This window comes from Ptychodera flava, chromosome 16 (genome assembly GCF_041260155.1).
Source record: "Ptychodera flava strain L36383 chromosome 16, AS_Pfla_20210202, whole genome shotgun sequence".
Taxonomy (NCBI): domain Eukaryota; kingdom Metazoa; phylum Hemichordata; class Enteropneusta; family Ptychoderidae; genus Ptychodera; species Ptychodera flava.
Genome location: NC_091943.1, coordinates 14,935,128 through 14,949,212, shown reverse-complemented (window position 1 = coordinate 14,949,212; position 14,085 = coordinate 14,935,128). Strand labels below are relative to the sequence as shown.

Below are 14,085 nucleotides of genomic sequence, written 5' to 3'. Positions count from 1 at the left end.
ATAACTTTTAAAAAGTAGTCCAACAATAACTTTATGAACATACATACATGCATGCAACACTGACAGTGCGCAATCTCTGAATAAAATGAAAAATATCTGTGTGGATGGAATGATGATATAAATGACACATATATAAAATACTTCATTTGGAAGAAACGTATTGTTTGATAAGTTTTCTTTATTGAAAACTAGGATTGAAGATTACACATTACATATAAATTAGCCATTTTATCAATCTGATTCTGCTTCTGAGTTGTGAAAATCTCTGAGCCACATCAACTTGCAATGGAGTAAAGGTCATAGGTCATCAGTTGTGCATGAGCAAGTTGTAAAGGTCGTAGGTCATCAGTTCGGCATAGTAGTAGTAGTAGTTGGGCATAAGTGAGTTGTGAACCCTACTCAATTTTGCATTGACAAGCTTTATCAGCAAACCTAACGCTATATAAAATATCTCAACAGGCGTTTTCTTACATCCTTACCATGGAAAAGAGTTATTTCAAGGTTTGATGAATGAACTACAATAAACAGATTGACTTTTTTTGAAAGTTACAGGAAGAATAAGAACAGGGGAACAGTAAATACGGGCATGCCTCTGTATTGGACACAAACTCCTTTACTGTTGCAAGAGCTGGAGTGTTCAGCATTTAGCGTGGTGACTTCAATTTTGCTGAGGTCAACAAAGATTAGCTTGTGATTTAAATAATCATTTATACAGAGAAACTCAGAGCATGCACAATTGATGACTTGCGTCCTTTCAGCATCAGAGAGTACTGTACATGTAAGCTTAATGAAATACACTGGTGGAACTTCCACTGGCACGATTTAATGGTTTTACCCAACTGACTAACCCGTTCACCCCATTTCCGAGTAAACAGGTCTGCAATCATTATTCATAACAATGGTTATGGGCCAAACTATAATGGTCAAGGGCAGGGTTGATCCATAGTTGTGGGAAATGGGGTGACAGGATAGCCAAGCAAGTACAGGACCATATGTTCAAAGAATTTGGGTAAAACAGACATGGTCACACATCCTACACTCACATCACTTGCATTTAAACATTTAATTTTGATCAAGAAATTTCAGTTCTAATGTACTCAATGATTGTAAAGTATCAATACCATCGTTTGAAGGTTGCGTTCAAACCGTTTCAACACAAATGCTGTCACCTGCAAACAAAATGCTACAGTAGCAATCACTGAAGTTAGATTTGTCTTTGCACTGCAAAACACATTGATTTGGTTGATCATTGTTCGAATCTATGGTCACTACCTCTACACTTGAAACATCTGCCTTCATGTAACATGTAGCAAACTGAACAAAACAGAAACTGCCCTGTGTACAGTACTGACAATGTTGAAATAAAAAATTTGTGCGAAATACTCATTTTTTGTCAACGTGATATAAATTGCTCTGAATCTCCGAGATTAGAAAGGTGTCTGAAACAAGAAATCTGTTTGATGAATTTAAGGTGTACGGTCAGTGTTTTTGCTGAGACCAGGCATCCAAGGAAAGTTAACCAGGGCTCCACTGTCCTGTCACTGGGGTGTCCCCACCTGTAATATCGAGGCAACCCTACTGAGGGGACAACAGAAATGGTCCAGGGGTTCCAACACCATTTACCCATCTTCCCAAACCTTAGCAAAGACACTGACTGTCAAGGTGAAAATACTTTTGCAAACTTTCCTATCTAGAGAAGGCTATGGCACATTTCATATATTGGTGAAGGCGAATCTATGTCTGTTTTCTTTGCCTGGTAAATGCACCAGCCTTACAATCTCATGGGTGGCATTTCTGGCACATAAAGAAGAGTTTTCTAGGGACACTTAATGAAGCCCAGTGCCTGCAACTGTATGAGATACTGTACAGTAACCTTCCAAGGCAGAATATACGTGTATGTATTTTAGGGTAGTAGTGTATTTGTTTCTCTCAACATATGCTGGTTTCAATGAATATAAACACTGTAATACTGTTGGCAGAGATTACAGAAATACAGCTCTTTTTGCAAAATAGGACTTAATCATCTGAAAATTACCTTAACCCTTTGAGTGCTGTAATTGTTCCCACCAAAATTTTAGTGCAACATTTTTACCAATTTTTATGAATTTTTCTGTAATTTTTTTATAATTTTGGACCAAATGGACATCACATTTCATCGTCTACAGTTTGTTATCATAATTTTGACAAAAATCTGAAAAAAATTCACTGGAGTATATTTTCTAAACGTGACAAAAATTGACTTTGGCGCTCAAAGGGTTAAGACTAGATTGGTAAAACACATCATCATCTGATTTTTCACTATCTGCCAGTAGTTTCTGATGAGAGCTTTTCCGTAATCTAATACAGAGTAAGGAATTTGTGACATAACATTTGAAACCATTATTGCTTGTAACATTTTTGTTTCTGTTTTTTAGCAAATTCTCTGTAAAGACTTGAGCAAAATATAATTGCACTTACAGCATGGGACAAAAAGATGATAAAAAATTGCTGATTGGATTTCATGCCATGTCCAGAAAATTTTGTGATTAGCTTAGGAATATCATCTGAGAGCTGATTGCACATGAACATTTTCCATCACTTTACATAGCAGCAGCATAAAAACACTCACACGGTGCAACACAAAACCAACAGCAATTTTTTTTTGGCTTCAATAGTCTCTTGCGAAATATAGGGGACACAGGCTGTGATTTGAGAAACAGTCTAAGCATACAGCCATGTCCACTACATACAAAACCTGATACAGCCACTGCCTTTGGTCTTCACAGCTACCACATCTTGACGGCGATCATCTTGGATAATTGTGTTCTAGTGAAATTGCATACAGATGATGTCCAGTAATACGTCAACCTCTTATAAAAATGTTTCATCAACCACACACACATATGAATCACTCTACCTGCTAATGCTTTGAAGACAGTCCTAGCACTAGCTACCTTGACTTCCATTCACTATGTTAGCGTATTTTATTTCTCCTGGATCCATATCCTCATTCCTTGGCCAATGCGGCAAACGGATTACTTGACACAAAGCGATCCGCTCCCAGCGACCGCCTATCACTGTCCACCTCACTCTCAACATCCGCATCGCTGTCACCTTCTGAACTCGTGAAGTCTCTCGACAGATCCGACTGTTGTTCGTCCTCTTGTTGGAGCTTCCGGTGCTGCTCCTGCAGAGCTGCTATCTGCTGAGTTTCCGGATGGCATTCCCAGTTTGCTAAAAGGCACAATGGATGAGTCAGAACACAGTTTACCAGCTTACATTGATCTTCAAAAACCTGTCATGCAATCAACTGCTTTCAAAAATTAGTGGCTTTGATTAGCAAATGTTGCATCGATGTGTGAAACTTTTTTTTATGGGAAGAGTAAGGCTTATCCAGGTTTGTGAAAACATTGTGGTTCAGTTGCTACTTTAAGAAGAATGGGTTAAAACAGTGATTTTGTGTCTTTTCTTTCTCACACTTTGTCAAAACAAAGTGTTTGTGAGTGATGGAGGTTTGGCTTTGCAAACACTCTTTACATCCATTCTACTCACCATCTCCTCAATGAAGTAGAGTTTCCAGGAACAAGCAGAATTTCAACTGTCAAGGCCATGCAATAACTCACTTAGAAAATAATTGGCTTGCTTTGGAAATTGTTTGGCTAAAGCTATCCCTCATGCATGGACAAATATGTTAACTCAAAGACCATGTAAAGTGTATATTAATAAAAAATATCTGACTCAAAGAGGGCCGTCTATTCACAAATTTTACATTCAGTGAAGTGACAGATCAAGTCAAATTGGCAAAATAATAATGCTTCAGCAAAAAGATGCATTCATCAGTGTGAGTGATTGTCTGTAGCAAAGTATCCATCAGAAACTTCATTTGTCTGATTTGAAAAATATCTCAAAGGATCAAAAAACTAAAAGAGCTCAAAAGATCAAAAATTACTTACCTTTTTCATTTGTGTATCCAAGTGGTCTCATACACATAATAAGTCTTCCTTCCACCGCTAACCTAAGTATGTTGTTTGCTGCCCTGTAAACATCATTTCTGCCAGCTTTAGCAGTCAGGAAACCACGCTTCTCAGACCAGGCTATAGGACAAAATACAGAAAACATCAGGGACTTGTTGCTGCCATTCATCATTTCTTGTAGTATAAATGCAACTACAAAGAATCCTAATCATTTCTAATTTAACGATCTTGGTCTGCTATGAACAGGCTGCTCTACATAGCTTTTAATATATCACTTTTCATGAACAAAAACAAATGAAGCATCATTGCATTCGGGGAGGGTAATGATCATTAGACACGACCTATTCAGAGCAAAAACTTCGGAACAATATGATACCTTGCATTCTCAGCCTACTTATAGAAACAAAAGAATCCCAAATAACAGCCATTGGGGGCATTGTTCATGATCTACAGAAAGTGACTCCTACTTTGCAATCAGAGATGCAATTCATTACTAGTGACTTTGCTTAATATACTCATAGGTGAACATTATTAATTCACGTTACAAATGTGAATTTTCAAATGCACTTTTGTCCTTACCTTCACATATATCCCAGGCTGACCACTGAGGGGCACAAGCACCCTTCTCTGTTGTTTCGTCATTGGGGTGTTTCAACTTGAGTATACTGGTAAGTGGTATTCTCTGAGCTAAGTAACCGACAGGTGTGTACGGTTCTTGCACCTGGGATATGGGGTATATACCTGAAAGGATCTGCAAAAGAAGTAAAAAAATCAACCAACACTGATCTTTGTAAGTTCAAATAATAGGACCTTTTTGTAATTTTTTTCTTTATTCTTGTTCTGTGTTAAACCCCTTGACGACATTAAATATCTGAAATTTCCAGTGCCATATTGACTTACTGTGTATCACGAATGTTGGAATATTCTGGTGGGATTGAAGTCCCTATCAAAATATGTATGGTATGCAGGACAACATTCCCAATAGATGTCAAAGAGTTAAACCTTTTAAAACTACATTCTGGTACACTCTATGGCAACTAGGAACCTCATTACTAGGAGGGAGGCTGAAGTGGATATGCTAAAAGTTCTTTTATTGATCCCTCAAAAAGCAAGTTGAGACTAGAAAGCATTTGCAAGCAAAAGCGAAGTTCCAGAGACCAGAGCAGCGGAAGAAACGAGAGAATGTGTGACAAAGATAGGTGCAGATGAAAGAGTGCTTTGGATTTTAATATTCAGGGCTGATAGCAGTGAACACGATAATACAACTAAAAGCAAGGCAGTCCGGGGAATTACAGTACACAGATTACAAATGCCTACATGTACGGTAAAAACGCAACAGATACATACGGGGGCGACAACGCACGGAAATGTTTATCAGACGACATTCTCGCGAGCCAGAGCAATAATTTTCGCTCCGCTGACCTATGCAAAAATCAATCGCTTGACGGGTAGTGCTGAATTGTTGCTGTAAAGAGGCGTGTGATATACGACGATGATCAGACGAGAGGAAACATCGGACCTAGGCCGTTGAAATTGAGCCACATGCATTTTCATTTGATTAAAAGCACAGACTAAAACAATTTTCATTGCTATGTCGCTGTTTGCACAAGATACTGACCGTTTGATCTTGGAAAGTTGAGTTGCTTTTACGTGCAGCCACGCATGCTGGTGCGAGACAGACAGTACGTACACTATGAATGGCTAGCTCTGCATGGCAGGGCTGTGTGTTACCGGCCCTCCCACCACAGCCCCGCAGACTGATATAGGAAAACCCACAGGTGGCTCCTCAGAAATACGGCGGGCAGTTTCTCCGCCAAAACAGCCGATTTTGAGTCCAAATTTTGCATTGATCATCGTTTTCGAGCACACCCACCTCGCCTAGGTAAACGATATGCCCAGCCGTGCTTGTAAACTTTCAAAAACCATACTTTTCTCTCTCTGTCCGAGCAATTGATCGATACGCCGCCATTGTTGTCTCATGAGCATTCGGGCGAAACAGTATAGCGCCACGTACGGCGAGTATTTAGAGAAAAAAAAAATCAAAAAGCAACAAAAAACAAAGCGAAAGAAAGCTAGAATTATTAATAACTGAACGCAATATGATAGTTGAGCAATCCCAAATAAAAAATAAATAAATAAACAAACAAGAAATGCCCGTAAAACCCGTCCGAGCTGAGCGATGACGTCATAAGCGTGTCGCAATGCATTCTGGGTAATTAAGGTAGAATTTGTGTATAGCATGTGCTATGGTAGTCATACCGGAAATAGAGAAAGAAAGAAAGAAAGAAGAAAGAAAGAAAGAAGGAAAGTGAGCAAAAACTAACAGTTCCAGAGCTGGTCTCTGGAACTAATAATAACCCTTTCATCTAATAAAAATATGATGACAATTTTGGAATTGATTTTAGTACACTGCAACTAACATTTATATCTAATGAACATTTGCATCTTATGGCTGGAATGCAGAGTTTTGACTTCAGGAACACAATGCTAGAAGAGCATCGACTCACCTGCAACTGTTTTGGCACGATGCTGGGGAAAACAAGGCCTGGTGAATCGCACAGCTTTACCGTGGGTGTCAGAAAGATAGTCTGGAAATGCTTGGTGTGGCCGGGCGTCCTGGACGCACTCACCACCTTCTTACCGACCAGTCCATTCATGAGAGAGGATTTGCCCACATTTGGGTGACCTGCAACACAAAGAGGAGAGATTGTCTGTTTATGTGGACTGAAGGAAATATCAAGTCCGTAAAGTAGTGCTGCACTGCATTCAAAACTGTGATGAAGAATAATATTTTAATATCAAGTATATTCATTTCATGCTTGTGTGTCACATGTGAAAGACAATACCAGGAAATCATTCACCAACCATATATTTGATAAAAACCAAGGCAACAGTTTTTCCAAACTTAAAAACAATGAGACTGACTCACCAGAATACCTCTCTTTGCTATATATATACATATGCCAATGTAAGCTAACAATGTGTCTGTTCTGACTTACCAACACATCCAATGGTCAATATCCCGTCTTTAAATTGCTCATGTTCCTCATATGAGGCATCTGGCATATCGTCGTCCTCTGGACTAACAGATATAAGATGGTCCTCAACTCTTTCATCTCCTTGTATTTCAGCTTCTATCTTTTCCCTCCAGCTGCTCAAGTCAACTGCAATGATTCATGGGGAAAACATCAACGCTGATGAAAGACTTATGCTGTCAAATTAACTGCGTCAAAATTCAATGACAGTAGAAAAGTGGTAATTTTATACATTGTTACTTTATATTAATACTTCCCTTTAACTTCTATATTTCCCAAAGCAACTGAGTACTTTGTGTGTTTTTTTTACCCTTTTGCCACCAAACTCTGGTTAATTCCCATAATGTTTTCAATACAGTATAGATGGAATGTACTGGGGAATGACGGAGAGAGATTGAGGCAATCCCTTCAGCGATTCAATTTTATATTAATCAACTGTTTCAGTATCAAATATGGACCTCTATAGAGGGAGCTGGGCGAGAAGTTATCAATAAACTGGCGTATGTGCACTGTGAGTTTGTGAATATGTAAATTGATTTGAAGGTTAGAGATGTGATCTCTCCTTTGTCCGTCACTTGATTGGCGAAGGGCTGTTTCAAAGTCCTTTGTAAAAGGGGTACATGTGCATCTGTGTTCATACAGTACCGGTACTGTATCTTTTTTCATGTCTGTTCAAGTATCCACATACTCTGCGAATCAATAACATTATCATTGATTCGTTTTAAAATTGCTGTACTGAATGAATATTCCACTTACCTCTGTCTTTGCATATTTCTTCGCACGCTAGAAGCAGCTGTTTGGGACCAACTGCTGTAAAATGACCTCTCCTACGTTTCTTATGCAGCTCTGCAGGGAAAAGTGTACACAATCTGCATGTTGAGCAATGCCATTGGCAGTCAACGAACCTAGTGCATGTTCAATCGATAATTAAACGAACACTACAGCCTTTTGCAATTAACCTCCAATGATGTATTATCAATACCCGGCACGTGTTATGAAATCACTTGTAAGTTTATGCTAATGACTCAAACATATTTAATGCTAAAGAGCTGTTACTGTTTCTATCTGGCAGTAATTTGTCATATTTCCATGAAATGCATGTACACATGTACAGCTGCAGTCTTTGTCTGAAATTGGATGAGACACAGGTAACATCATGTACGTACAAATGAAATCACGAAACATATCATGGATGCAAATCAAATCATGCTCTATACATGTACCAGTTCAATTCCCAGTACTTTCTGAATAGCAAATCTTAAACACACTGTAGTCGCAAACTGATGTAAGTAGAGACTGTACAGAAACGTAAACACAGTGGTAACACTATTTGTGCCTGATAGTGATACACATTGAAACGGCTCTTTAAATTTTGACTGAGAAACGCAGGAAATGGGCTGGACAGCAAATGGGATCAAGGCACACATGTAGCAGCACTATTGAAGCACATTGTAGTAACAGGTTGCTGTACTGTATATGGCATATTTGAAGAGCAGTGACAAAAGCAATTGTAAGTTGCAGGTATTGTGCCTATGTGTCTCTTTCACTGTGCACACGTCTGTTTCACCTACTTTTATTTGGATCAGCCTTGTCCAAGATCCGCTCCTTTGGGAACGCTGTAAAGCAGATGATCCTGAGTTCTGGGTACTTGGTCTGCAGGTAGTGCTTCCAGGCAACCACCAAGGACGAGGGTGCCAAGTCAATCTTGTTAAGTACCAGTATGATGTGCTTCTTCAGATCGTTGATGACGTATTTGTAGAGAGCCGGGGAGAAGTGAAGGATCGGGTGTCTGATATCCGTGATGAGTAGAACAATGTCCGACATCTCCAAGGCACGCCACAGCTGACGCCACGTCTGCCGAATCAAGGAAATAATTGAATGAATTAAGGTACTCAGAGAGTTTCCTCTTGTACCGGTAGTCTGTAGGAGGGGCTGGGCATGTGTTATTGAGCACCTTGACAAAGAAAATCAGAGTCATTATACTGATTGAGGGGAAATTGGAAATGCTTCAAAAGAATCCAAACTGGGAAACCAACATACACACATGTTGAAATATGGATTGTGTAGACTGCTAGAGACATTTGGTTTCACCATACACATTCCAGAGTGAAAGATTGCATTTCATTTGTGAACAATTTGAAATGCACTGCAATTTACTAAATGCTCCCTATTTTATAATCTTGCATGAAGTAATTGACCCTTCAACCCTTGACCCCCTGGTAACCTCTAATGTCATGCAGAGATTTCATCACCTTTGCATTTCTGTTTTCTCATACAGATATTACTGTGTAATGCCTTGGAAGGTGTTTTCAATCAGCCAACCTGAGGAAATTCTCTCATGGCTAATCCTGCTATTGAGGAAATGAGAATGATAAAACTTCAGTACTCACGGTAACTCACTCTGATACGAAAGTATAAGTGTGAGATACAGATTGGGTTCCCAAGTCATTGCATTTTACCGGCATTCCCTGGGGTAAATCAATGCAATCAGATTTGAGGAAGGCAGTTCACCATGCTTCCCATATCATTTTCCAATGTTCACCAACCTTGGCAAGAACACTGAGACAGTATCAATGCAGACAGCTACAGAAACCTCCATTGACACAACGTTTCTCTTCCTTACTTGCAAGGCACAAAGCAGTCCTAAACCTTGATTTCACTTTCATTTACTGACAAGCTAGAGTGTAGGAAATTTTAATGGTTGCTGTGATAATTCCTAGTTAGCCACAGAAAATGTTGACTTTACTAATTTCACTATATACCCTATTATATCATAGCTTTGTCAATACCAGTGAATTTGTGACGTCATATCCATACATTATTACTGATAATGTATTCCATTATTCAGCATTGCTGCCCCACAGCGAGCAAGGTTTTTCTTTTGAAAACGAAAAAAGGACTGCGCATTTCAAAGGAGGGAAAGTATCGGATAAACCATGTAATACACAAAACTATAAATCTTGATAATGGTGCACAATATTGATAATAATGTCTTACTGTACGATTTATCACATTTTTTGAGTCCTCACGCATGCACTTGTCGTCTGTCTGGCTGGCGCTCAGCATGCAGTCCCCGTCCGATACGCTGGTTGTGTACTACTACGTTTGTTCACAACATGGTTCGCTTCGTTGCCGTATAGGTGAAACAGAACTCAGTACGTTTGCAAACTCCTAGACGATACTTGGTCTGACACATGACATATTATGTATGTCAGTGGCAATGTAAACTATGCAAGCGTGAAAGGCTACTCGAACCAGCCGTAAACGGGCCAACAACGGCAACTTGCTGTCACCAACCTTGACCGGAAGTGTCTATTGGAAATTACTACGGAGCCATTCAAAGTCTCGGTCCAAGGTCAGCTACAGTACTACCAACAATCATGACGACCGTGGACTCTCCGTTGATCTAACATCTCGGGCACCTAATTCTGATGCACTGACTGTAATCGGAGACAACTTTCATTCATCGTTTTTTTCTCCTCGTCTGTGGTTTTACCTTGCCTTCATTCTCGATATCGCGACGATACGGAAACCCTCCATATGTTCGTCAACTGTACCTTTCAAGCACCCGTTTACGTCAAGACTCAAGTTTTCTCGTTCGCCGAAATAAAATAGCTCTTCTCAAGAAGCCATTGAAAATTAAATTTATAGACACCATTATTATTGAAATATAAACATTAGAATAACAATGTTGGACTCTGTTGATATCGTTTGCAATGAATGCTGTACTACCAGCGACATAATAATGATCGTATTGATCAGCTGATACCATGGCATGCAGCTCGCTGATCATGCTGATGTCGATGCATGAACATTCGGTTTTCTTCATCTCTGGCATTTCACCGTGTCGCTTTTTGAACGGCATGATATTAAAGGTGATGTTTCAAGTTTGATAAAGACGGTAGGGATGCAGTTCCTTTTCATTTCCTTCGAAAATAGGCCTACATCTTTTTCAATTCAAAATTGACTATTAGTGCAAGATGCGAGGTATAATGATATTCAAATATGCAGATTACACTAATGAGCATTGTTTCGGTATTAAAATTCTATGCTAATGACCCTTAATCAATGCGGAATATTCATGTACCTCGGATCTTGCATTGTATAAAAATTGAACGTGAAAGTGTTGGTCATTTTTTGTGCTGAACGTGCGTGTTCAGTGCAGTGCAGTGTGGAGTGCATGTGATGTGTGCAGAGTCATGACGCTCACTGACATCCAACTCAGTTTAAATTTCCTTTTTTGTTGTTTTCTACACCTACAAATTCACTGGCATAGCTAAAACTATTTAATAATAACAATAATGTACCCCTCCTGGCCCATAATGGACTCAAGCAAACTTTGCACTCCATAATGTTCTCGGCTTTGCCTCGTACATTATGTCGGGCAAAGTTTGCTTTCGTCCATTATGGGCCGGGAGGGGGTACATTATTGCTTAAGCATATCTGGTTATACTATACCAAAACGTGATGTCTTTGTGGGGGGCAGTAACAATTATGAGATTGCATCATGCAGCGTTCCCTGCTTCACTTAAACTTATCAGAGTCTGATATTTTTAAACAAAATGATCACGACAGCTACAAAAACTTGAAGACAAAATGAGACACTGGAGCAAGATTTTGTCTGATCTGCACTGGAGGTTCACAAAACAGCTTAGCAATAACACCACAATAACAGCGGTGTGTTGTGGAGGGATTTTCCTGCATATTCATGTCATGCTAGCGTGGTGGACACATACAGTGTATTTAGCCTGCACACAATCGAGTGACTCTCAGCACTGTAACATATGGTGTTCTGAATACTATTTTTCAGCTTTTCACTTAAAATTCTACTGTGAAAGGTTATTTACAAAATAACAATATTCATGTATTCGTACATCGTATGCTGAGTATTATCCTGTATGGTTCATGTTTTGGACAATACCTCTGTTGTTCAATGTACTCGGACATAAATCCCTATATTTTGTAAACACATATCATTCATGTATACATATATGTACTCTGCCCTATTTTGATATGAATCAATCTTCAACACATGTATTCAAACATTTATGATACTTCCATGGATGTAGTCAGTCCTAATAAATGTACAATGTTTGACATTGTTATTGATTTTCAAAAACTCTTCTGCATACATTATACATAAAATGTACTCTAACTGAAGTTCTGAATGTCAGTAAAATGGCATGAGATAAAATACAACAATTGTGCAATATTTGAACAATAGTCAACAAACTCCTGATTAACTGTAACTGAAAGTTCTTCTTATGTGAGCATCAAGGCTAAATTTGCAGTAAAAAGGCCCAATCCAAAATTTATATTTTGACCTACATGTACATGTACATACACCAGAAGTATTGAACCACCAATGGAAACCAGTCCCTGTCCTATCGACTTACATGGCATGTTCAATAACAATCAATACTGTGTTTCTCTTGTTAAATATTTGCAATAAAATTGGCTGGCTTTTGAGATATCAATCTGATGTCATTTCATGAATTCCTGTGAACTATAGTATATTCAATTTCAATGGTACAAGGAACTTATTCTTGTCATTTTTTTGTAACACTGGCTTGAACACGATGGATACTGGATGAAAATACTGACATATGGAAAAGAGCCAAATATTATGAAATCTAAGAGCACAGGTACATGTACACACTTGTTTGCTCCAAGGAAATTCCTAAGTATGACATACATGTACTCTCATTGAACTATCCCCAAGGCTAAAGTAGATCATAAGGGGTTGAACTGCATAGGTGGGGTGGAGGAGGGGGGACTAATGATACACAATAATTAATCCTAACATTGCCGGTTAAATTATGCTGGATAATTCACTTGGTTCATATTTTTCCTGTGACATATTAAGCATGCTCACTCAAATTTTGTGTATGTATACTGAAGATTGTCCAATGGGGAAATGAGATCACCTATCTTAAATTATGTTTTAAATTGTCTGCTGGAAACCATGAGAGAAATTCTACATGTTGGGCATGGTTAGTATCTGTACAAGGTCATGTACCTATTTTTACAGAGACAATGAAAAATCCAGGACTGCCGTCTCATTTGCAGCCACCAAAACAAAGGAAAGGACAAAGTATTACTATTACTAATGATTGTAAGATGGCCCTCTGCTGGAGAGATTATCGGGGTGGCTTCTGTAAATGTAATGATGTTCAAAGTGGTCACGACAGACAAATTAAAGAGTCTGCCACACCAATTAGGAAGAATTATTAATGCCACTGAGAGTGCTGGTAATCACAAAATGACACCTTTCCTCCCATTAACCCACCTGGTGTTGTATTTATCAAGTTTCAAATTACGCTTAAGTATCTATGGGAGTACAGTAGTTGTGAGTGTTTGCCAAAATAAAGGGATCTTACATGTAGGTGTGCCATAAATTTGAATGTCTGGCATGCCTTTTTGTCTATTTAAGCCTTTGAGCGCCAAAGTCAGTTTTTATCACCTTTATAAAATATTCCGCAGTCAATTTCTTTCTGATTTTTGTCACAATTTTGTTAAAAAAACTGTAGCGGATGAAATGTGATATCCATTTGTTCCAAAATTGTGAAAAAACTTACAGAAAAGTTCATAAAAATTGGTGAAATGTTGCACTAAAATTTTGATGGAAAAATTACACACTCAAAGGGTTAATGTAGTATGCACCTCGAAAGTGAAAGGCATGAACTTTTCCTCAAGGGAACTTTCAACCATTCACTTTACAAAATCACGAATAAAAAAACAGGGGTCACCATGCAACTTTTGGTACCAGAGAAACAAATTACCTAAAATTTACCAATATTTGATATTCAAAATGGCTGCAGTCCCTAATTAACTCTTTGTCAAACAAATAAATTTTCAATTTATAAAAATAAGAGTGGAAATTTTATTTATTCCAAAAGTTTAAAATTTTGCCCACATAAATGGTAGATCATAAAATTTTGTAAAAATTTGAGAGCCCAATTATTTGTTCTTAAGGCACATTCTACCTTAAACCTTTGAGTAATTTTTCCCACCCAAATTTTAGAGAAACATTTTACCAATTTTTATGAACTTTTTTGAAATTGTTTTCATAATTTTGGACCAAAGGGACATAACTT

General features: G+C 38.4%; 1 protein-coding gene across 2 annotated transcripts in view; it reads right to left on the bottom strand.

The window, feature by feature from the left end:
• Window positions 1-158: 158 nt before the first annotated feature.
• Window positions 159-14,085, bottom strand: part of LOC139114101 (guanine nucleotide-binding protein-like 1) — a 36,658-nt gene continuing 22,731 nt past the window's right edge. For both annotated transcript variants that reach the window (XM_070675623.1, XM_070675624.1), the window contains exons 5-11: window positions 8,560-8,842; window positions 7,745-7,834; window positions 6,953-7,117; window positions 6,461-6,639; window positions 4,533-4,704; window positions 3,933-4,073; window positions 159-3,213 (exon numbers count right to left, since the gene is read on the bottom strand). In XM_070675623.1, the coding sequence (XP_070531724.1) occupies window positions 2,987-3,213; window positions 3,933-4,073; window positions 4,533-4,704; window positions 6,461-6,639; window positions 6,953-7,117; window positions 7,745-7,834; window positions 8,560-8,842 (1,257 nt within the window). In that variant the 3' untranslated portion in view covers window positions 159-2,986. The remainder of the gene's footprint in view (window positions 3,214-3,932; window positions 4,074-4,532; window positions 4,705-6,460; window positions 6,640-6,952; window positions 7,118-7,744; window positions 7,835-8,559; window positions 8,843-14,085) is intronic.